This window comes from Hyaena hyaena, unplaced genomic scaffold (genome assembly GCF_003009895.1).
Source record: "Hyaena hyaena isolate Hyena2069 unplaced genomic scaffold, ASM300989v1 scaffold_86, whole genome shotgun sequence".
Taxonomy (NCBI): domain Eukaryota; kingdom Metazoa; phylum Chordata; class Mammalia; order Carnivora; family Hyaenidae; genus Hyaena; species Hyaena hyaena.
Genome location: NW_024080721.1, coordinates 3,694,588 through 3,720,361, shown reverse-complemented (window position 1 = coordinate 3,720,361; position 25,774 = coordinate 3,694,588). Strand labels below are relative to the sequence as shown.

General features: G+C 42.0%; 1 protein-coding gene across 1 annotated transcript in view; it reads right to left on the bottom strand.

Annotated features, from left to right (window-relative positions):
* The window catches only part of DNER (delta/notch like EGF repeat containing), a 330,055-nt gene that overhangs the window by 71,300 nt on the left and 232,981 nt on the right, over nucleotides 1-25,774 (bottom strand). Inside the window, exon 7 of the mRNA XM_039234597.1 lies at nucleotides 22,125-22,238. Within this exon, the coding sequence (XP_039090528.1) occupies nucleotides 22,125-22,238 (114 nt within the window). The remainder of the gene's footprint in view (nucleotides 1-22,124; nucleotides 22,239-25,774) is intronic.

Below are 25,774 nucleotides of genomic sequence, written 5' to 3'. Positions count from 1 at the left end.
ATCTAGTGCTCAGGAAAAGAGATAACGATGTAGAGGACACGGACTGGGGGTCAGATGCATACAGATAGGAATCAAATTCATAGGTGTGGATGCTAACACTTGAGGCCAGTGTCTGGAAGAGAGTCCTCACTAGAACCTGGCCAAGCTGTCCCCGGTCTCCGATTCTTAGCCTCCGTTACTGTAAGAAGTAAATGCCTATTGTTTAAGCCAATCATCTATGGTATTTTGTCATAGAAGCCCAAGTTAAGGCACCATTGCTTTGACCAGAAAATTCTCCATTTCAATCACCTAAGCAATTGTTATCCTCTGAATGATAGGACATCCTTTGTAAATGACTCACATCTTCCCTGGTCACCTCTTAAAGGACCTTCCCAAGAGGAAAAAGGACAAAGTTGTATAACACAGGGAAACCAGAAAACCAAAGTTTGGGTCTTCTTACTAGCTGTGTGACCTTGGGCAAAGTACTTAATCATTCTGTGCTTTAATTTTCTTGCATAAGAAATGAGGGTGGTCCATGCTGTGTAGGATTAAATAAGGCAGCAGGTGGGGCTCAATAAATGTTGGATTCACCTTGCATTAAGCAGTGGTCCTGGGAAAATTCCAAATTGCCTAGACACCCAGTCTGTGTTCAGGGCAATGGGAGCGAGGCCGGCCTGTCAGCTAGTGTCTGGAACATAATCAAATTTCACCTGTTCATGAATCCTTCAGGGTGGAGCCCTGAACATATCTAAGAGGGAGTGTTTTGGAATCGAGTGGTGCCCACGCACTGTTCTCTAGACCCGTGCACGAGAGAGGGTCCGTGCACAGCCTTCAGTGAGGTGGACAGATGGAGGTGGGGTCCCAGAGCAAACAGTTGTGGGAAGAGGTGACAGGCAGGCCTATCTCTGGCCGCATTTCTGCACAGGCTCCAAAGGACACTCTGTTGAAACAGTGTCTGTTAATGGGACACACTTGTCCACAGTGGGCGCTGTTCCGAGCGTTTTAGCTAAAATAACTCATTTAACCCTAGTATCAATTCTGTGAGCTAAGTACTATTATTTCCTTGTCAGATGGGTAAACAGAGGCACAGAAAGACCAAGTAACTTGCCCGACATTACACAGCTAGGAAATGGCAGGGATGGGATTGGACGTAAGCAGTCCGATTCCCAAATCCGAGCTTCTGGCCAGTACTTGGTGCTGTACCACTTGGTGTCTGGGGAATGGCAGAAGGGCCAAGAAGGTGAAAACAGGTACTCCAGAATGTGTCAGAGCTCTGTCACCTGCTGGCCGCTGGGCTTGCCGTAGCTGTGACTGTGTAGCAGAAAGGGCCTGTTGTCTCTGATACGTGTCTCCTCTGCTTTCACTGCAATAGCACATCTGGTCACTTAGCTGCACAGAATAATGGCTACATCTGCCAGTCTCTTCTACAGCTAGAGGTAAGCCTGCAACTACATCCTGGATAATGCGACATACATGGAAATCTTTTACGGTTGCTTCTGAGAAACTTCCTTAGAAGAGAGTTGGCAGCTTCATTTTATCCCTCTGTTCATCCTACTGTCTGGACCGTAGATATGATGCCCAGTTTTTTCCCACTTTGGTAGAAAAATAAGCCAGAGACAATAATACTTAGTGGACCCCAGGAAGGGGAAATTCAAAGAAAACAAGCAAGTGCATCAGAGACAAAATACTGATCACTAAAAATTAGGGGAAAAAATATTAAAAGTATCCAGAAGAAACAGACAAAATACATATACTGAACAATGAAAAGAAGGACAGATGACTTTTCATTAGGATCTGTGGAGGCAAAAGACAATAAAATTACCTCATTAAGGTACTGAAAGAATAAACCTATCTCCAAGAGTTCTATGTCCAGGGAAAATAACTTCAAATAATGGAGGTAAACTAAGATATTTTCTAATAGAGAATAGCTGAGAGAATTTGTTGCCAACACATCCACCTTACTGTGCAAATACTAAAGAGTGTTATTAAAGCAGAATATAAATGGTAACAGATAGAAACTCAAGTTTATAGGAAGAAATAAAGAGCATTGGAAATGGTGCGTTTGGGGATAAGCTTTTTTTTCTTTTCTTCATTTAAAAACAACTAGCTATTTAAAGCAAAATTAACAACACTGAATTATGATGTTATAACATATTTTGGAAAACACATAACAACAATAGGATAAAGAATGAGGGGGCAGTTGATAGAATTATACTGTCATTAGCCACTTGAATCCTCAGAGCAACCACTAAATGAAAATAAAAAATTAAGGGGCGCCTGGGTGGCTCAGGCAGTTGAGTGTCGGACTTCAGCTCAGGTCATGATCTCATGGTTCCTGAGTTTGATCCCCACATCGGGCTCTGTGCTGACAGCTCAGAGCCTGGAGCCTGCGTCAGATTCTGTGTCTCCTTCACTCTCTGCCTCTCCCCAGCTTGCACTCTGTCTCTCTCTCTCAAAAATGAATAAGTGTTAGTAAAATTTTTTTTAAAAAGAAAGAAAAAAAACACGAAACCAAAAACAATGAAAAACAAAGATACAACTAAAAAAGTCAACTGAAGAGAAAAAAAATCTTCTACATACTTGATTTTCCCAAAAGAAGGATAAGGGAAGAATAAAACAACACAGGAGATGAAGAGAAAACAAAGAGCAATAAGGTAGACTTACATCCCACCCTATTGATAACTGCACTGAAGGGAAATGACTAACAATCCAGAGACCATCAGACTGAACAAAAAAGTGGGACCTAATTACATGTTCTCTAAGAGAAACTCATAAGGAGGGACATTTAACATGAAAAAAAAAAAGGGCAATCCCTCAGGAAGATATAACAACCCTCAATGTGCAGACCATTATAATAAGAGAACTTCAAAATACATGGAAAAAAAAAAAAACCTGCCAGAGGGAGAAACAGATCCCGTTAGAGAAGGGCCTCTTTCTTCTTACCTGATAGAATAAATTGACAAAATGAGCTCATGTCTACAATATTTCAAAGCACTGTGAACCATCTTGACCTAATTAATATTAATATAAAACTACACGCAAGCCAGAGCGCAAATTCTTTACACATGCACGTGAAACAAGTCAGTCATCTCAATAGATGTGGAAAAACCATTTGACAAAAATCAATGTCCATTCACTAGTTTTTAAAAGGGGGGAAAACTATCAGCAAACTAAAATAGAAAGTTATCGCCTCCATCTGACAGCTCATAAACGAAAAACTTCACATTTAACAGTGAAGTAATTTTTTTGTACAAAGTGACAAGGTGACTGTATAATTTGTATCGATATGCGAGGAAGCTAGAAAACCCAAAACAACGTTGAAAAAAGAAAAAGAGACAAACTTGGAGGATTACTCTTGCTAACTTCTAAACTTAGTATGAAGCTACAGTAATCAAATCACAATTATTTGGAGTGCCTATTATTTGCTATTAAACCAAATTCTGGTTCATAAACCAGGCCAGCCCAATCAAATAACTCTTCAAATAGTTCTTCTTTTGTGTCTTAGCTTCCTCCTTTGTTAAAAATGGAGATGATAGGACAGCTGTGTAAATCAAATAATTATACTAATAGAGGGAAAGGAATCTTTTTATTAATAATAATTTCTTGTATATTAATTAATCAATATGCATTAACAGTATTATGATTTAAAATAATTATTAACAATAATAGTACGTATTGAGTTCTTATTATATACTTGACACTATACTAAGCAATTGATATCTATTATTTTGATTTATCACAACTACTGGCTCACTTAGAGTCTACTATTATTGACCTGGACAGAAGAAGGCTTAGAGACTAGATGTCAGGGAGCTAGTCCAGGGACATCAATCAATTAGTAAGTGAGAAATGCAAAATTCAAACTGAGGTCTGTATGACTCCACATCTGTGTTCTTAACCCCCATGCTAGTAAGAGAGTTTGTCTCAAAGCATTTGAGAAGTCAAAGGTGCTATGCTAGCAAAAGAAATTACAGCCAGATTAAACCCATCAGTATCCTAAAGTCTTTAAGATAACTTTAGAAAATGGAGGGGGACCTGGGTGGCTCAGTTGGTTAAGCGTCCGACTTCAGCTCAGGTCATGATCTCATGGTTCCTGAGTTTGAGCCCCGCATCGGGCTCTGTGCTGACAGCTCAGAGCCTGGAGCCTGCTTCAGATTCTGTGTCTCCTTCTCTCTCTCTCTCTGCCCCTCCCCAGCTCACACTCTCTCTCCCTCCTTCAACAATAAATAAACATTTAAAAAAAAGAAAAAGAAAATGGAAATCATGGGGGCCCTGCGTAGCTCAGCTGGTTAAGTATCTAACTCTTGATTTTAGTTCATGTCATGATCTGAGGGTTGTGAGATCAAGCCCCGTGTCGGGCTGCTCACGGAGCCTGTTTAAGAGCTCTCTCCCTCTCTCTGCCCTCCTCCCCCACTTGTACTTTCTATCTCTCTCTCTCTAAAACACTTAAAAAAAAAAAGGAAATGGGAATCACTTAGCAGTTATAAATATTGAACTCTGTGCTTTTGAAATGCTCTGGGGCTAACTGGTTCTCAGTATTGCCGATGTCACATGGAGGTATTTTTAAAATATGGTTATTAAACTTGAGTTCTAAGGAATCCTCATATCACATGTACTACCAACTTCTTATAAAAGCAGAAGTCATCTTTAAAATCACCCAAATATCAGATTTGGAGCCAACACACCAACCATCACAGGCACGGCTCCCAACTGGCTGATCAAGGCCAGATGTTGGCTAGTTTATGGGTCTTGTTATAATACATGTTACACAGGGGTGAATATATAAGTTCTTGAAATTTTGAATCAAATCTGGCTTGTAAACGTGAGACTGATCACAGAAAGCTTAAATGTTACCTGAATGTAGTCTCAAAAAAAAAAAAAAAAAAAAACCCAACAACATACATTCAATTTCTAGATATATAAATGAGTCCCTATGTAAGTGATCCAAAAACAGATACGTGTTTTAGGAGCCTGATTTCCCTGTGTAAAAATATAGAGGTCTGTGACTCAAAGATAAGGCCAAGATTACTAGAAAGGGCACTTCTGCATGAATTTACAGAGCACAGTGCCGTTCTCCGAGTACTGGTAGAAAGGTATCTTACACCACAAGGTAGAAAAGACCTTGGGGTCATCTGTAGCTGAGACTCAGCCAGCACAGACATCAACTTTCCAAGAAACATTCTAAAAGTGAACCAAGATTTTCATTCCCCTGTTTTCTCCTCTGACTTTCCCTTCCCCCCGCCGCCTCCGCCATCCCCTCGGTCTTTCCACAGTCTTTCCACATAGACACACATCACATACAAAGAATTCCAAACTCTACATCCAATCCTAGGAACCTCTCTCAGCATCTGCCTGTTCCTGTATAATGCTATAACCCCAAAAGCCGTTTTAGGTAGCCTTTGGTAAAGTTTCGCTTTCTATTAACATAACTCTTTCAGACTTTGACAAGTCAGTCTATCAGTACTGATCTCTTAAGGCAAATAGTTTTTGAAAATTCCACTCACAGAATATGCAAACCAAATTACTTACAGTGGCAAAGGATAGAGAGCTGGAAAACAAAGCTTAACATTCTTGGATTCAACCACTTTCACAGGCACATTGAGACTCTGCAACATGGGGGGCAAATGGAATACTGCTTTGTGGAATATGGTAGTATAGGTAATAAAAGTAATAACAGTAGTGTTTCTGAAATGACTAAAAGTATTTTTTTTTTATGTTTTATTTATTTCTAGGAGAGAGAGAGAGACAGCGTGAGTTGGAGAGGGTCAGAGAGAGAGGGAGTCACAGACTGAAACAGGCTCCAGGCTCCGAGCTGGCACTCAGCACAGAGCCCGACGCGGGGCTCGAACCCACAAACCGTGAGATCATGACCTAAGCAAAAGTCGGACGCCTAACCGACTAAGCCACCCAGGCGCCCCTGAAATGACTAAAAGATTAATAAATTAACGACACTGGCGAAATAATATGTGGTCCCAACTGGAACCTAATGAGCAAATATATTTGGATTTACAATCCTACTTGAAGGGTAGAAAATAAAAAGTTATTCAATAATGTTAATCGAAAGGTGCAGAGAGAGTAATGAAGACAGTTGATATTGCTTGTTTGCGATGGTCTCTTTGAAGTCATACAAACTTCATACGATACACATCAGAAAATGTTGGAAAGAAAACACAATAGCCCCAGAGAAAAACTCAAACACACGAAGTCAATGCCAGAAGTCAAGAGAGTTAAAACAACTCACTGCAACAAGGGGAAAGTTTAGAAAAGGGTGAAAGATTAGAGGATTAAAATGGAAAAACAAACAAGACAGGACTATGCAAAAAAAAAAAAAAAAATATATATATATATATATATATATATATAAGGAAATAGAGGCGACTGCAGCACTGTGATTTAGCTCCTTGACTGTTGCTTCAAATTCGGGATCTGAACCAATATTTATATGAATAGGTCTGCTAAACGTTTGTTACGTGAACAAAGAAATCCACACCCTGAGACACACACATTATGGAAATCAGATATTTGAAACCAAAAGAAAACATTCCTGGATCATTTTAAGCTGCAAGACCCTGAAGTCACTCGATCCAGAAAGCTATGGAGATGTCAGAAGTCTGCAGTATTAATAAGGAGATAACAGAATGCGGTGACACTGGCATTCTTGCTGATGCGGTCACTTACATCTTCACTCGTGATTTCACTGTCTTGGCAAACGGTCCACGTATCTGACTGGTTCCTCTCCCCCAACCCCATGTCTAACAAATCAGTGGATGTGAATAGATTCTACCTTCAAAATGCTTTCTGAACCCAAACAGTGTTTCATCTCTGTCGCCACCGCTCCAGTCAAAGCCACGATTATTTCCTCATCTTTGCAACAGTTTCCTCTGATGAGATTCCCAAGTCTATTCTACCCTTACAAACAGTAAGAATATTTGCTTAAAATTAAATATTATCATCGCCTCCGACTGCTCTTAGAATACAATTTGTATGGCCTGCTGGCTGTAAAACCATTGTAAAAAGCATTGACCCTAGGTCCCCGCTTTCTCTAGGAACTGGCTCCACCAGCCTCCATTCAGTTCCCAGAAATGACGAGCCATTCCCCACCTAGAGCCTGGCTACACACCACTTCCACTCTCTGGAAGCTGCCACTCCTACCTGCTTATACTTGACGTTTCCGTTCCTGGCTTTAATGTTAGGCAGGCAGATCTTCCCTGACCAACCCATCCTGGGGACACAACCCTGTCTTATTCTGGATCACAGAACCCTGTTCACTGCCTTCATGGCACTTTCCCAAATCTGTGATGACACAGTTGTGTTGGTTTACTTGTCTATCATCGGTCCCCACCCCTGACAAGACCATACGCTTCCTGGAGAAGGAGTCACATTCGTTCCTCAGCCTTGAGCCCCACCACCCACCAGAGGGGCTACTCAGTAAATAGTTACAAAATGAAGGAACAGATGAATGAAGACATGAGTGACAAAGGATATATTCTAACAGATCTGTTATGAGGCAATATGAAAAAAGATAAATGTTAGTCATTAGCTGTGTTGATTACAGATACATGAATGAGTAATCACTGAACCATGATGAAGGGATGAAACTTAGCTCATCTCAGTGCCTTGATGAGCAGCAAAGGGAATTGAGGAGAAGGAAGTATCTTGACTCTCAAAGAGCTTATTCCTCAACAGAAGAGACCAAGAGGACACATCTAGAATGATGAAAAGACAACTCGAGGCTGTTTCTTCTTTCTCCAGACACTTCTGGAATGGTTCCAGCTTGGTGTGAGGCTGGAGGGACCAGCCCAGGCCGTCTGCATGGGGTGCGTATGCGGCACAGGCTCTAAGCATGTCAGTGATTGAAAAGAAGGAGGGATTGTTACAGGGGCGGGCAGGCCAGCAAAGCCTCATGGGCGAGCTGGGTTTTGCACTGGGCCTCAGAGAAAGCCTGAGATTTGGCTGGGCAGAGGGAAGAGGTTTTGGCCAGTGTTTATGGAAAACATTAATTGGGACCACATTTGCTCTGGTTCTAGGAAAGCAGACAGTTATGCAAAATAAAGAAGAAAAAGGGGAACATCTAGGAAAAGGGATTACAAACCCCTAAGCTGTAACAGACTCAAGAGGAGTGCATTTACAATGTGACTTTTAATTTGGAAGAAAATCCATCTGAGAGACTAAAAATCACCTTAAGGACTTCTTCTTTAGCAGGACAAAGAGACAGATTTAGATCTAAGAGAGAGGAAAATGAAAAATAACTAGGAAATGGTCAAAGGAATGTTAAATCAATGTTTCCCCAGTTTCAACTAAATAGATAAGAGACCAAAAAGATAGAACTTACAGCAGATGGGTTACATGAGCAAAAATAATTGGCTGTTAATAATGGAAATTTAGGGGGTTAGTCAGAGAGTTTCGTGTTTTTCTTTGGGCACTCACTTATCTAACCTACAGTAACACAGACCAGCCATGTACCACGCATGCTTCAGACCTTAGGTTTTAGTGAGGAAAACAGACAACAGAGAAGTGAAGAGATATCATTAGCTAGTGCCACATGCTACTGATGCGGGTAAGAGATAGAGGACCCTGGGAGCTCTCTTAAATAAGGTGGTCAGGGAGATCTGAATGGCCTCAGTGACTGATCCATAGACAAGTCTGGAGCAAAGTGTCCAGCAAAAACAGCATCAGGTGCACATGCCCCATGGAACATTGTGTTCTGAGGTGGTGGCGTCCCCTGGAGGGCAATCCCCAAGCCCCTGCTGCATTCAAAGAACAGCAGGAGGCCAAAGGCTGGAAAAGAAGCGGGAAAAGCAGAGAGTAGTAAGAAAGGATGTCCAAGAGATGGACCAGGGATGTGTTGGTCTGACATCACACTTTGGGTGAGAAACTACCTGAGATTCAAGAGGCAGGGAGTAAAATCATGGGATCTACATTTTAGAAGGGTCACTTTCCCTATGGTGTGGAGAACAGACTATAGAAGACAAGAGTGAATCAGAAAGAGAAGTCCAGAAGCTACTGTCGGAGCCATAGAACCATTCTCTCTGATGCGAACAACAGGAAACTTGCCCTGAAAGCTAGCCAGAGGATTGCCTTCCGCATACAAGAAAAATAATGTTTCGACTCTTTGTAGAAATTCTGAAGGCTGGAGAAAAACGAAAGGAAAAAAAGACAGGAACTAAGAAATGGGACATGGAAGGGAGACACGTGCTGAATACCCATCCACCCTGTTTTACCCAACAACAGCTCCACGGGATGGGTGTTATCCTTTACACCGTAGGACACGGAAGCCCAGAAGGTTAAGTAACTGGACCAAAGCCATCCGGTAAAGGACAGAAGTGAAATTCCATACAGATCTGCCCTTCTCTAATGACATGAATTTTGAGCCTTAGTTTCGTCATCTGCGTAAGCAAAAGTTACACTCGTTTTCACGGGTTTCATATGTGCTGATAGGTGACAGTGTGTGGCATGGTACAGTTTCCTCCTGCACCCAAGGGATACCGAGGGAGCCGATCCCTGAGAGAACTCTGTGTTCTCCAGCCACAGGGGTACTCGGCCCTGGCTGCCCGCTGGGGCCATGGGAGCTTTGAAAATTGATGCCCAGTTCCCATCTCAGGATACTAACTTAATTGGTATGGGGTGGGGCCTGCCATCAGGACTTTATTTTTTAAGGAAAATGCACCTTTCCTTTATACGGTTTATTCTCTGCTGGTAGCGACAGAGTTCCTTTTATTTAGTCACGAGGAAGAAAAGGTATAAACTATTGTTCCATTTCATAACCGTCTTTTTTATTGGAACCAATACAGATTTGTCCTTGTACCCAGTACAATCATACTCAACCACTACAGCATTAATTCACTACTTTTAGCTTCCCAACTTTCGTTACCCTTGATTGTGATGACAACTATATACTGTGTCTCCTGTGGGAGGCAATGCACCTCTTTTCTCAGCCTTTAAGAGTTTGGAGGGAATTGACTCCAAATGCCAGCTCCAAGAGCGACTTTGTGTCTGAGACTTGGCCAGCCAAAGCAGTCCATACCATGGCCACAATGAGTACTTCAGTGGTGAGCAAATGTCTCAATTCAGAACAATCTAAGTCAGCCCCGTGACTTTTCCTGGAAGAAGACAAACTCTTTCCCACCCATCTTGAAAATGGAGCCAACACAAGAAAGCAGAGGGGAGAGTGCTAGAGAGAAATTCCGTCTTACTGACATTATTTGAGCTTCTGGATCAAGCCATACCTGAATTCTGGATCATGCATATTTGCTACAGAGCCAATACACGCCTTTTTTCCTCCCATTTTCTGCTCTATTTGAGTTGGATTATCTATTATTTAAAAATCAAGATTTTTGATGGATACAGAGTTGCTATAAAAGTTATTCTGTATGAAAAATGAATGGCTACACCTGTGTTTGTGCCTAGTCAATCCTCCTAGTAGAAAATAATTGATTATAAATAATAATCAATGGATGATAAGAGTAAAGGGAAAGAGAGATACTCAAGAGCAGCTATGGTCTGAGGAGATGGGGAAGGACAAAGAAGACACCTTCACAAGTGTGTCTATGAGATAGATATAATTTAAACCCTTTGATAATTCTTAAAAACTTCAAACAGATGATGAGGGTTGCTATTTCTTATTTTTCTAATTGGGATTTCTTCAACTGGATCTCACCTCTGCAATGGGACCACCACAAGGTTTTTTCAGGTTTACAAAAGCTACATACAACTTTGTGAGTCTTTGTCCTAAGGAAACAGATGAAAATGCAAAAAAAAAAAAAATGTACAAAATATTTTCCATAATATGATAAAAAAAAATGGCAAAAAAAGGAACCTAAATGTCCCCTTTGCAGACTCCATTTCCTCTGGGATCCCAAAAGGTGGCATTCCTCATTTTGTCCTGGTCTGTCTTTCCTTCCCCACTGCATGCTTCCCTTGGGTGGCACAACCCCATGACTCAGATTAGGCTCTGGACTTGACCTCTCGAACTTGACCTCACCACACCAGCACGCTCTCCCATGCTTCAGGTTCATTTACTCAGCTGACTGCTCGATGTTTCCTCTGGATGTTCCGTGGGTTCATTAAATTCATGTCGCATCCTCTCCCCTCAAAGCTGCTCACCACCCCATAGCATCCCCATACATGCAGTTGCCTACAGCTTTTGGAAGTCTGGCTTGGCCCCCATGGTCCCTTTCCTCCTCCTCCTTCAGCCCATCTGTCCGCTTCTATCTACATTGTCACCTCCCTAACTCATTCCACTGTTACCACTCACCTAAATTACTGTGCGAGCTTCCAAACAGGGTTCTCTGACTCTTGTCATCCGCTGATCCATTATTTTCCCCCTTTAGTCACAGTAATTTCTCCCAAACACTAATGCTCTGCCTTCCCCTGCTAAAACTAATCACGGTGCCCTCCCCCACACCGTCAGGTGGAGTCCAATCCCCTTGTCGTGATGTTTGAAGGCCTGCTGAGCTGGCCTCTACTTCAGTCACTTGCCCATACCACTCACTCTCCATCACATTCTGCATTACACCTCTGCTGAGCTCCATTCTGTTCTTCAAACATGGCACCCTCTCTCTCCTGCACCTTCCCGCACGGTGTTGATGTTCTCTTTCAGGAGACTGTCCTCTCCCCATGGCCCTAACTCACATGAGTAAGTGCTGCCTTCCCTCCAGGTCCCTGTTGAAACATCACTTCCCGGGAACAGATCCTGACTTGTCTTCCAACCCCTAGTCTGGGTGGGGAGCCATATCTGGTGCCAGTGTCCACACGGTCGCAAGAGCCATGACGCAGAGCCCCATCTGACTTGTTCATGCCTAGACCGCTCCTCAGTAGCACAGTAACTGCTGCAAAGTAAGTGATCAATAAATAGCATGTGGATGATTAAGTTTTTCATTAAATACATTACACCGCACTCATATGACGGAATAAAATGCAGCCACTAAGAACAGTTCTTCAGGAAAATAATTAATGGCACAGGAGAACATTTGGAACACATTGTTCAGTTTAAGAAGCTCATTACAAAGAGAATGCACAGTGAGACACAATTTTAGTCTTTGAAAATGCACATTAAGAAGAGACTTCAAAGACAGTTGCCTAAAAATTCAGAGTGATCTCTCATGGGGATAGAATTATCTGGGTGTTTCTTTTCCTTTGAGCTCATCTGAGCATCGGATTCTCTGATGGCGAAGGGAAAAATGATAAAATGATTTAAAGTGTGATATGAAGTCCCAGACTGTAACAGAGCAGAGGGTGATGATCAAGTGTGGAGAGAGGAGACAGTGGTGGCATCAACCCACGTGCACGGCCCGAGGTACAGTCACCAGACATATGCACTACTAAGTGTAGAGTTAGGAGACGACGGCGAGGAAGGGACAAGGTCTTCATATGGATTACAACCAAACATAACTGGAGCAGTTAGAAAGAAGAGAAGTGGAAAGTGCTTCAAGAATGGGCTACATGAAGGGAGGGGAAGCCTAAGCATCCACCTTTGATCAGGGCCCTTTTATCAGTATGACATCAGGTCACAGGACATGAGAACTTGGTTGGAAACACCAAGCCAAAGGAAGACTTATTTAACCAAAAATAGAATGTGGTAAAGTAATTAACCACCATTCTTCTACTTTCACAGCTGTGTGCGAGTTCAAGTCTCTTAGGCCAGGTCTCTCTGTCAGCCCAACCTTACTGTGCTTACAGGACGCTGAGCCCAGATCTGAATCGTTCACAGTAAGACCCAGGACCGCATCACACGGTACTTTGGTCCAAGTCAGACAAAAATTTCATTTCGGCCTCTTCCAATGATTTAAAACAGGGTGAGAGAGAGTGTGTGTGCGTGTGTGTGTATGTGTGTGTGTATACATGTATATACAAATGCAAATGCATATGCATATATATATATGCGTATATATGTATGGAGATAAATTTCACTGCAGGGAGAAATAAAAATTATGCTTACTTTTAGGATATTAGTATTTTTTTTAATTTTTTAAAAATGTTTATTTATTTTTGAGAGAGAGAGACAAAGACAGAGCCTGAGCAGGGCAGGGCAGGGGCAGAGAGAGAGGGAAACATGAATCTGAAGCAAGCTTCAGGCTCCGAGCTGTCAGCACAGAGCCTAGCGTGGGGCTAGAAGTCACGAACCATGAGTGCATAACCTGAGCCAAAGTCGGATGCTCAACTGACTGAGCCACCCAGGTGCCCCTAGAATATTTGTATTTCCCTTGTAAAGGATCTTTGTTGCTGTTAAAGACGATTATATGGACACTCTGCTTCTCATATGGAGAAGGAAGCTTTCTTAACAGATTGCCCCACAAATAACAAGTGTTAGTTCCAGGCCAAATAACCCCACAACTAACTGGCTCTGGAAAGTGAACAAAAGTGGACAGGTTTGGAGGAAAGTCAGAACACAGAGGCAGCAGCTGGCATGGGGGTAGTTTCACATCTGGGGAGCTCCACCCTGTAGGCAGCCTTGGCTGTGACTGTGGCCCAAGGACACAAAGACACTAGCATTAAACCTGCTAGAAACAAGCTGGAGACAGGTGCACCATGAGGAATGGGAAAGGGTCCTAGGAAAGAAGAGAAACAGAAAAGGGCTCCCCAAATTCTGTACAAGAACTCTGCCCAAGTCTCTAATGACCTCTAAATCATGCCGAGTGGGATCCTGCATGAGATCTGTGAGCCCCTCGTACCCCACTCCTGGCTTAAGTAAGATTGCAAAGAGTCTAACCAATGACAGTCACCCCGTTACATTAGTGAACACTGGTTAATTCACCTTGGCTCTAGTTTCTTCCCATATGAAATGACACACTGTTGGAAGAGTTTTGAGATATTTACTCACTCAAACATTCAACACAAGGCTCATAGGTATCTAAGTGCCAGGTGTGCTAAAGAATTAAAAAAAAAAAAGAAATAGCTGAGCATCACTGCCCTCAACAAGCCTAGAACCCTATGAGGGAGAGCAGACCTGCACCTAACCAGCTAGTTGTCACACAAGGTAAACTTGACCAGAGAAAGAGCTTAGTACAGCAGAGCAAACATGGACTTCAGAATTAGACAAACTTGGTCTTATAACCAGGACCTTAGAGCCCCAGCACCTACCTTGTTCACCTGTTTCGGGGATTAAGCAACGACACTTCTATTAATCACTTACCCCACTGTTCTGCGTACTGTATACCCATTTAATCCTTATAACAACCTCTTTAGGTTGGCACTAATACTACCTACACTCTGCAGATACAGAAAATGAAGCACAGAGAATTTAAGTTTGCTTGCCCAAGGTCACCAAGTAATATGAGACCAAACACAGATTCAAAGTCAAGCAGCAACGTCTATCCGAGCCTCAGCAGTTACCTGCTAACTTACACCAAATACTAACTTCAAGGGCCAAACACAGAGCAGGCGCTCAGCAAGCAGCAGACATTCTCATTGTTATGGTTACTGTTGATGCTCTTGTGAGTCCTGAAGCCCCAAGAGAAATACCAGTTGAAATTCAGTCCATATACCCAAGTTTTTAAAGTCAAAAAGTTTTAAGAACACTAAATAATTTTAGATCTGGACACATGCCTTCAGAACTCGGAATTTGTATTTACCTACGAGGTATCCCCTACCTCTTCTTAAAAAGGAAAGCACCAAGGTGTCATTATTTATTTCTTCATTCGTTTGTCACACTGCAACTTCCAACTGTCATCTGCCACCGCTAACCTGGGCATCAGAATGGTTCCCAGAGGGGCAGCAGAGCTAAACATGGTAAGACCCTGGTCATGCACTAAAGTGAGTGCATCTGGTCCCACTGTGAATGGAGGAAGCAGGGGAGCAAAATTCCTTGCAGAATTTTTATTTAAACAATCTCAGGGAAACTGTGCTATGTAGGGGGAAAAAGAAAAGATAATAAATATGAACTCAGCTGTAAATCAAAATTTACATACACCAAGCATAGATATTAAGTTTTACTCACACTTGGTAAGCCTTAAAGCCTGTTTTGTTTCCAAAAGGTGAAACTATATACTGTTTGGAATGCCAAGGATCTCAGCTGCGACAATTCCTAAATGAAGTGGTGATTAAGGGACAACGCCAAAGTTTCAAAGAATAAAAACAGTATTTGATTGAGGCCTGGGAATTTTATGAGGACATGCTGCACATTTCTTATGTAAATACGTGCAGTTTAAAATAAAGTCCTTAAGAGAATGCTTTCACCCAAATCCTACCTATCAGGACACTGGGGGAAAACAACCAACTCCTAAGACTGTATGACTCCTAAATCCTTTTTGGGTAATATGCCCAGTTTCTGAACAATTCACATTATCTCAGAGATAATTTTTATGACATGTGTGGTGATTGTCCATAAATCCCTCTAAGATGAAAAGCATTACCACTGACATTTGAGCTGGACAAAGGGATTTATATGGCTAGATTACTCAAGGCTATAAAATGTAGAAAAACAAAAATAGTTTGGATAAACCCTTAGAGCTTGCTGTAATGGGATTTAACCTACAGGGCCTGAGGGCCAACATTCAGTTTTAGGGAGTCGTTTAGAGGTTATGAAACTTTTCTCTGTAAACATTCCTTGAAAGAACAAGCTGGATTTATTGACTCGGCAAGGGGTTCTTAAGCTGATGTGTTTGAATCAAAGACTATCAGGAATAGGGTCCCTTAAAGGTAACAGTCAATCCTCATCATTTTACAACAAGAAAACAATGGTTGGAGGAGATGAAAAGTGTATGACTCACCCAGGGTGATATGACTAAATTCCCATCACCGCCGTCATCATCAGCACAGCTAACACTATTCAGTCTTGACTCTTCGCCAAGCACAGAGCTAAGGGCTTTTTCTGTTCCTCGCACTAACTTCTAATGGATGTCCTAATATCATCCCCATTTTCTAAGTGGAAGAGTGAGCCCCAGAGAAGCACAGAGCTGCAAAGGGGTTATGTCCAGAATTCAAACACAAGCAATGTGACCCTAAAAACCCACATTTGTTGGGGCGCCTGGGTGGCTTAGTCGGTTGAGCATCCAACTTTCGCTTAGGTCATGATCTCGTGGATCGTGGGTTCGAGCCCCGTGTCGGAGTCTGTGCTGACTGCCAGCTCAGAGCCTGGAGCCTGTTTCAGAGTCTGTGACTCCCTCTCTCTCTGACCCTCCCCTGCTCATGCTGTCTCTCTCTCTCTCTCCTAGAAATAAATAAAACATTAAAAAAAAAAAACCCACATTTGTAACCACCCCCTCCCCTGCCTCCTCTCTGGCCCCAGACTCAGGTCTACTAACCTCGGGCCAGAGAAAGACACTAACCACACCGGGCTACAGAGTTTCCAAGTTATAAGCCCTGCACTTCTGATGGTAGAATCCAGCGTGGAAACAGATCCCCTCCCTGGTTGCAATATTTGCTTTCAGAATCGTAGCGCAAGAGCTGTTTAACACAAATTCTGTGGATCTGTGCTCCCATCAGAAAGCGTAACACCAGAAAATACCTTTTGACTAATGTTTTTAAAATGTATTGGATGAAATGATATCTTCTCAAACTAGTGCCCAGAGACCCATATTCTCACGCCAGTCTCTGGTTGTCACATGCCTACGTAGATGCCAGGCAGGTAGTTAGATTCCCCGCAATGTGATTCTGTGCCCTACTTGATGCGATTGGCATACCTGTAAGACCAACAAACGGGCTTTACTGCTGAACGCTTTCATCTCTAATAAGTCCTTTTTATTCCCTATTAGTCTGTGTGGTATTCTATTTCAAATTCTGAGGTGGAAAAAGAAAATAAAAATTCAGAAGTACTGAAGCAGAGAGGATAGCTAAGACAATCATATTCAGATTTTTTTTACATATGTATTTAAATGTATTCGTATATTTAAATTTACATATTTAAATACCAATAGGCAGTGATGGTAAGTATATATAATTAGATGTCTTCAGAATTAAAATGCATCTGTTTTAAAATGTAAGGATCTCAAGGTTCTAAATCAAACATAGAGACAGTATCTGCGTCCAGAGGAAATACATCAGCAGTAAGATCAGCTTCTAATTCCTCCTCTTTGCTGCTGTCATTCAGGAAAGTATCTCTAAGAAAACACTCGTGATGTTTTTACTTTTGTTTCTTAATCACCTCCACAGGAACCATAATCCTAAACTGCACTTTACAAATGTGGACCCAGTGAACGTGAAGTAGAAATTCAGAGAAAAGATAGAACCTATTAACAAAGAATAAAACGCTAAGTGTAGGAGGAAAGCAGAAACCTTCCAGAAGGAGAGCATAAAGGTTAAGCCTGCACACGCTGTCTCACAGGCCTCACTGACTTTGAACTTTTGGAAAGAGGTTAAAAAGGAGGTGAAGTGTCAAAGAGACAGAGACCTAGGAAGGACTCCAACCTCGAAGGACCTGGTCCAGGTTGGATGGAGAAGGATCCTTGAAGGAAACAGAATGAAGATTAAAAGGATGGAAAAGAGTCAGGATGTGAAGGTGCAGAGTTGAAAGCTCTATCCAGAGGGAAAACCTAGTTGTAACAGCTTTCCCGACTGACAGGGAATTGCTGTAAAAGGATTTCACTGTTCTTACAAAAAAGAAATATATATATATTTAAATTTATGTAAATTTTTACATATTTGAAAAAAGAAAACTTTCTCTAGCTTTTCCCAGACTTCAGAATTTTCAGCAGGGACATTTAAAAGTTTTAGGACCCAACAAACTTTGCATTGATTTTACTCCTGGTTATCATTACAAAGATCATCTTTAAAAATAAACAACATGCAGTTTATTTTAAAGGACATATTTAGAGACAGTAGTGGACAGTGGCTAAGAAGACCAGTGCCAAGGTGCCTGGGTTTAAATTTCTAGCTATGTGATAACGGGCAGGTTATTTGATCATCTTGTGCCTCAGTTTCCCAGTATGTTAAATGGGGATATTAACAGCATCTGCTTCATAGAACTGTTGTGAGGATCAGAGATGGTGGTAGACTAGAAGGGTGATATTGAAGTGCTGACTTTTATAATTAGTTCATTTAACACATTTTTATTTACCTCCTCCTAATATAAAATACGGCCTTAAATGCTCCTGGGGTGGGATTTTCCCGCCCTCTCAAGAGAACCCAGGGAAACAGGGCAGACAGAATTAACACATATAAAGGAATAAATGAAAAAAGGGTGATAGGATGTAATATGAGGAAATAATTACTAATTTTTTAGGGTAAGTCATTTTCTAGGTGCCCTGTAAGATATGAAGAAGATTGTGCTGATTCTCAGAAAACACAAACCTATTTATTTGGGCATGAAGAGCGATGATGTCTCTCATTTGCTTTCAAATTACTTTGCAAAGAAACAAACAAACTATATATGTAAACCAGTATGTATAAAGCAAACATGACAAAACATTTATCACTGGAGACAAAGGAAAAAAATGGAAAGAAAGAAAAGGAGGCAGCAAGGGTCCAGTGCTAGCTCAGAACACCAGAACATTCCATGGACTTGAGACACTTCACAGTCTTCACAGTGTGACGGAAATAAGAAGGATCCTGAGACACAGTGGGCTCTGTAAACATAATTTTCTACCACAAGCACCCAGGGAACAAGCCAGTGGGAGGGGCCGCTTTAAAAATGCCAGCCGCCCGGTCACCGGCCACACGCTCCTGCTAAGAGGTTCCAAAACATGCAGTGAATCCTTCAGAACTAGAAGTAAAGCCCCCTTTCCCCGGTCCCTCTTCAGAGGTGAACCTCCGAGAAATCTCTTCGTGCAAAGACCGTTGGGAAATTGGTCTTCATTCTTTTCATTCCAGAGTGTCACATGTCCACTAGGCTTTAACTAGACAGTGTGGAGGAACTGACAGGCCACTGGATAAAAAGAAGGTTCCCTAGACAATCCCCCAGATGCCAAGGTTTAAACTGCAGTCTATGGGCTAATGGGTCTGCCTTTGGACTTGGCCTGGACTTCTCCACCAGCTTCCAGACTCACAGCTGACATATCCACTTGGATGTCACAAAGGCCACTCAAACTCAACACGTCCAAAATAGAACACCTATCCTCTGCATTTCTTTTTCTCCAGGAATGGCACAGCCTACCACAGAGAGACAGAGCAAACAAACTTGCCCCTCCCCTCATCACCCACCCACCTCAGGCCCCCTCACTTGACCTTTGCTTCCCTCCTTTCTAAGTTCCACCCTTTCCCTCTACCAGTCAACATCTATTCCCTGGACCTCTACCACAATCCCCAAACTTGTCTCCTTACTCCCACTCTATATCTCACACTGTTCCAGAATGAAAATTACAAATTCCTATTTAAATTCATCAATGGCTTAACAGTAGTCATTACTAGGAAATCAATAACGAGGAAGCAGCTAATACTCGAAGCAGCTAATACTGAATAGCTACTTAGCCAGGCACTGTGCTAAGTACTTTACCTGCAATCGTCCCATTTAATCTTCATTGTCCCTATTAAGTGGACATTAGCATTTCCCCAATTTACAGATTAGGAAACCGAGACAGAGAGAGAGAGAGAGAGAGAGAGAGGTGTGAACTCACTTGCCCATGAGACCCAGCTGGTGAGTGAGTGGTAGATATAGGCTCCAGACCTAAGCCCCTGACTACCCCTCAGGATGAAGATGAAATGCCCCCCCTTGGCACACAAGCCCTGTGAAGCCATGCATACATCAACCTCCTGCCCCCCACTTTCTTCCTCATCATCTTTCCTCATCAGCAATGCCCTCAATCCACCTTCCTCCTCCCTGGCCTCACTCAGGGCCTCACTCAGCACACCTAGCTGCCCAAGACTGAACAGCTCCTTCTGCACATCATCAAGGCCCTGGCCCTGCTCTAATTACACACTTATCTGTGTATGCACCTTGGGAAGCCCCACATCAGCTCCTCTGGCCCTTAAATCCCAGTGCCCAGCGCAGCGCCTGGCATATAGAAAGTTCTCAGTCATCTCTATCTGCTAGGAAAAATGGCAGTATGAGGCAAAGTAAAACCCGTGGGTCCCGCTTCAAGGGCCATCCTTTATGGCTGCCGTGATTTTTGTAAGTCACTACCTCTATGAGTCTCCGGGGTCTCACTTTAACTCTCTGGTGACAGTCAAAACTATAAAAATAAGCCATTTGCAGTTTTCAGAGCTCTTTCGCAGAAATCCCATTTGTGCTCAGAATGGCCCTGTGAAGTATGCATCTCACTGAAGCCCACATTTAGGAGGATCAGGTGGCAGCAGGGAGATTCAGGAGATTCATGATTTGCTGCAGTCAATCAGCTGGTGACCCTAAAGCCCACCCTTGACGAGAAGCACAGCCTACAACCAGTCAGTTAGCAACCGCCTAACCCAGGGTGCCACGAAGCCGTGAAAATCTGCAAAGCTCGTGTGGAAGGGCCATGCGTGCTGCTTGCTTAGCCCTCAACCCCTTTCAACGTGTCCATGTTTTCCATTTGCTTCAGAGACTCAAGGGGAGGGTGAAGCATCAGGCTCATCAAACACACTTTACTCCATTGCCATGGTAACCACATATATTGCAAACACAAGCACCAAGGGGCTGTGGCTCCTACCCCGCATAGGTGAGCGGAAGCTGTGGGACAGGATTCACTTCTTCAGTGCAGGTCTACAAGATATTAAGGAGGAGGAGGTGCTGCAGATCACACGTGCTGCTCCCTGGCAACCCTGAGCCCTTGGGTCATGTGGAAGGTCGGTGGCCTTCTAGCAAGTGCCATGCCTAGCCACCACCCCCTTGCAGCCTCTCAGCCAGGGGCAGAGCAGGGTAATGTGGGGCCCAGAGGTGGTTCCTTATGCACTCAGACTCTACACTTAATCTCTGCAGATCATGTCCTATACTTCATGCACTTGTCAATATCACCTCTTTGGATCAGGAACTTACATGCTGGTTTCAAAAACAAAACAAACCTCTAGGGGCGCCTGCGTTGCTCAGTTGGTTAGGCATCCAGCTCTTAGTTTCAGCTCAGGTCATGATCTCACAGTTCGTGAGCTTGAGCGCCGTGTCAGGCTCTGTGCTGACAGCGTTGGAGTCTGCTAGGGATTCTCTGCCTCCCTCTCTCTCTGCCCCTCCCCCTCTTAAATAAAAAAATAAAACTTAAGAAAATAAAGAACAAGAAACTCTTAACATCAAGTTATTCTTTCAGTATTAATGTTTAAAGTAATCCCTTCCATAAAATACCTCCAAGCAGAAATGTGAACTTCCTCTGAGGACAAAATCATATTTGAATACCAGCTTGCTAGCTATGGCCATCTGCCTGCCCCTTTAGGTCGAACTAGTCTAACAGTAAAAATTTTTTTAAACTAAGAGTATCTCAAGGGGTGCCTGGGTGGCTCAGTCGATAACGTTCAACTTCAGCTCAAGTATTGATCTTGTGGTTCATTAGTTTAAGCCCCACATAGGGCTCCATGCTGACAGCTCAGAGCCTGGAGCCTGCTTTGGATTCTGTGTCTCCCTCTCTTTGCCCTTCCCCTGGGCTCGCTCTTTCTCTCTCTCTCTCTCAAAACTAAACATTAAAATAAATAATAAGTAAATAAATAAAATAAAAGTAGCTCAAAAGATGTGACTTTCCAGAATCCTGGAAGTTTCTAAGATGTTACAAAGTTGATTTAAAATAAAAGCAGGTGAGGGGCACCTGGGTGGCTCAGTCGGTTGAGCGTCCAACTCTTGATTTCGATTCAGGTCATGTCTCACAGGTTCGTGAGATGGAGCACTGCATCCCACTTTGTGCTGAGAGTGCGGAGCCTGCTTGAAATTCTCTCTCTCCCTTTCTGTCTGCCCCTCCCCTGCTCATGCTGTCTCTCTCTCTCAAAAGAAATAAATATTTTAAATAAATAAGATAAATAAAAGTAGGTGAACTTTATGTTGAAATATTTTTTATGTGTAGTGGTATCAAAAACAAAATTTTGAAAATTTTAACATGTGAAATTTAGGAAAAATCTTACTATAGTTATCATTGTATTATATTTATTCATTTTCAAGGTATAAATAAAAATCACAGAAATTCCTACATTGTGTCTAATATTCAAATGTAATTCTCAAGCTATTCTAGCATAGAATTTTAAAAAAAGACTCTTATCTTTTGTTTTATAAACGGAACAAAACAGGAAGTTCTCTTGTATGGAGTTTTTCAGAAATTTGAAGCTGATCAAAGTAGTTTATGGTTTAAAATGGAAAACAAAAGGTATTCTGAGGCAATGATATTTACCTTCTGGACACTGGCAGGTGAATCCACTGAGACTAGACACGCATGTTGCTCCATTTCGGCAAGGCTCTAGGATACAGTAATCAATCTTGGATTGGCAAAGCTCTCCAGTATAACCTGAATCAAACAAGACAGATATTTTATAAAAACGCAGTATTCCAAAACCATCGTGAACTGCCCCAGGAACTGACCGAGTCAATGGGTACCCGCCCACTAAAAGCAGCAGCTTTGAGCTAAAGAGCCCCCCAGTCCCCTGTCACTCCTCAGTCTGCTTTGATTTTGCGATGAGAAACAGTCTTAGCAGTTTAGAATCACAGTTCAAAAGTCATGGACTTGGCCAAAATCTTTACTGCAAGGAGAGACATTTCTTCAGCCTTAGCCCTGCATTTTACTTTGAAATATTAGTCAGGACCTTCAGGAATTGAGGGGTCCCAGCTTCCTTGTGACACAGGGCAAAACACAATCTACAATGTTCTGCTCCATCTAACTGACAGGATGGCCACTTTCCCTGGGTCAGCCCAACACCTATTTTTAAAAAGCACTAGGAAAAATGCAAGGCATTAAGATTTCTTCAATTTATACTTTACAGCTGGAAGAACCCTCTTGTGTTAATGCCATGCCCCATTCCCTCATGTTACAGACAAAGAGATTGAAACACACGTAATGTTAAGCACCTGAATATATCATTCTTAATCTTATTTGAATCCCATCCAGCTCAGCAAATTCTCTGTGAAGCAAGACTCTGGTGAGGATTTCATTGGACGGTAACATAACCACACGTGTGTTAAGGAAGTAAGGACTCCAATCTGTAAGAACGCAACCCAAAGCTTTAAATAAATTCCACACTAGGGGCACCTGGGTGGCTCAGTCAGTTAAGGGTCCAACTTTGGCTCAGGTCATGATCTCACGGTTTGTGGTTCGAGCCCCGCATCAGGCTCTGTGCTCACAGCTCAGAGCCTGGAGCCTGTTTCAGATTCTGTGTCTCCCTCTCTCTCTGCCCCTCCCCCACTGGAGCTCAAGCTATCTCTCTCTCTCTCTCTCTCTCTCTCACACACACACACACACAAACATTAAAAAGGTTTTTTTAAATAAATAAATTCTTCATTATTTATTAACTATGAAAACAAAGCCCTCCAGAGAAACAAGTGTTCATTTTAAAATGGCTATGAAGGAAAACTTGGACAACACGATGTCAGACAAAAGAGGCGCTGCCCTTACTGCTGTTATTTGAGTGACAGAACTCTTAATAATTGGGGGATGATTCCTATGAGAAGTACTTATGCACAGATATTTTCTGCACGATTATAATCATCCTGTAGCATTTTATACCTTGCTAGGATGTACATTAAGTACATAAAAACTTGTCTTTCTGAATTATTAGTTCTGAAAGACTGTCATTAGCACTTGAATCTGAGATTTGCCAAAGTAAATCAATGATATTAGAAGAGGGATGATTTACCTGAGCTTCAATTACCTGCCAAACGAGTAGAAATTACAGAATGTGAATGTGGAGGCATTTATGTGCAACCTTAGTCTTCCCTAAGGCTTCAAAATAGCTCAGGAGATTCTAGCTTATTAGCAGGATAAGATGAGTAAAATAACTGTAGAACTAAAAACCCGAACACAAGGACAAAAAGCTATTTCAAAATCGCAGAGCAGAATATCTTAATATGATAATATTATGTTCATAGATCTTCAAATGACAGCTGTAAATTCAGAATGAGGGAGAGAAAAACTGTTTTTCAGAAGAGTACTATGAATAAATTTTTGACTAGGGGTGCTTCGGTGGCTCAGTCACTTGAGCGTCTGACTTCGACTCAGGTCATGATCTCACAGTTTGTGTGTTCCAGCCCCACGCCGGGCTCTGTACTGACAGCTCAGAGCCTGGAGCCTGCTTCAGATCCTGTGTCTTCCTCTCATTCTCTCTGTCCCTCCTGTGCTCACGCTCTGTTTCTCTGTCTTTCAAAAATAAATAAACATTGAAATAAGTTTTTGACTAAAAATCATAGCTAATATCTATACTAGAACACTTCTTTTTGCTTCTATACATTAACTCATCCTCACTGCAAACTATGGGGTCAGTATCATCACAATCATGTCCATTTTACAGATGGTGAAACTGAGAACTGGGAAGTTTAAGCCATTTGCACGATGCCACACAGGGAGTCAGACTCCCGAGCCCAACCCCTTAAATGCATCATCATTACCACGGCAGCATGCATCGCATGCTCAAAAACACGTATTTAACGTGAAGGGAAAATAACGGAAAATGACGTATAAAGAAATACATAATTATAGGTAGACACAGAGTAAACAGCATGGATATTCTTGGGCCCACCAAGAATTTTCTTTGAATCTCTGCTTTTGATATGTCTACAATAGGCTATAAAAGTATCTTCATGAAAAAGATGACCAGTTACAAATACTGGCTTCGTAGAAGCAGTGGTTACAGGATACAGAGTCATGAATCCTGCCATCACAAAGGTCTTAAAATTGTGACCCCAGAACCACACAAAGCATGAAAAATAGCCAGAAGCCAATGAGTTATCATCTGTAAGGGAGGTCTATGTCCCTACTGGACAGAAACAATATAAGCAGAATTCAGAATTCCATGAGCTTCAAAATTCTTTAGAGAAAATTTTAACATTTCACTTTCCTTGAACATTTTACTTGGGAATTTTAAACATACTTACACATAGAAAGACTAAGATACAAGCCTCATGTATCTATCACCAAATTCAACAATTACTAGCATTTGGCCATTTAATTTTACCTAGCTCCCTCATAGTTTTACATTTTCCCTGTTGGGGCATCTGAAAGCAAATTTCAGTTTACTTGTAAAGACTTCAATATGTATCCCTAACTAACGGAGATTTGTTTTTTAAGATCACTTTTAATGGCCTTTTTAATGTGTGGTCCTATTTACAAACTGAATTAAACACTTTAAACTACATTTATTAATTTCAACATTTCCTTTTACAAACCTCATTTGTGGGATAATACACAAATCTTCCCATGCATTTAATTCACTCTTATGTAAGAGATATTAATTCACTCTAATAAATTAAACCTTTAAGCAATTTAAAAAAAATTTAATCTTTTTTTAATGTTTATTTATTTTTGAGAGAGAGACAGAGCACAAGCAAGGGAGGGGCAGAGAGAGGGAGACACAGAATCTGAAGCAGGCTCCAGGCTCTGAGCTGTCAGCACAGAGCCCAACACGGGGCTCCAACTCACAAACTGTGAGATCGTGACCTGAGCCGAAGTCGGAAGCTTAACTGACTGTGCCCCGCAAGGTAAATCTTAAGTGCTGTTAAATGCTCCAGTATTTACATATGTACGTTTAGTAGGATTTCAACCTGAGGTCAATCCACATTTGCAGCTTGTGGGGTGTTTGGGATTGTCCCACCGATACTTAGTGGTAGAGATTCTAAAGTCTTGCACTGCCTGAGATGACCCAGTATAAGAGAATTTTCTTACTCAAATGTTGAGAGTCCTCTCTAATGAGGAACACGGCTCAGGGGCCAGTCACTCTCTCATTGCTTTTGGATCTTGAGCTTCAACGCTCTCTCGCAAAGATTTTTTAAATAAGGGAAACATGGAACTATAAAGAAAAAGACCATGTGTATACTTAGACATGTAAAGTTATGTGT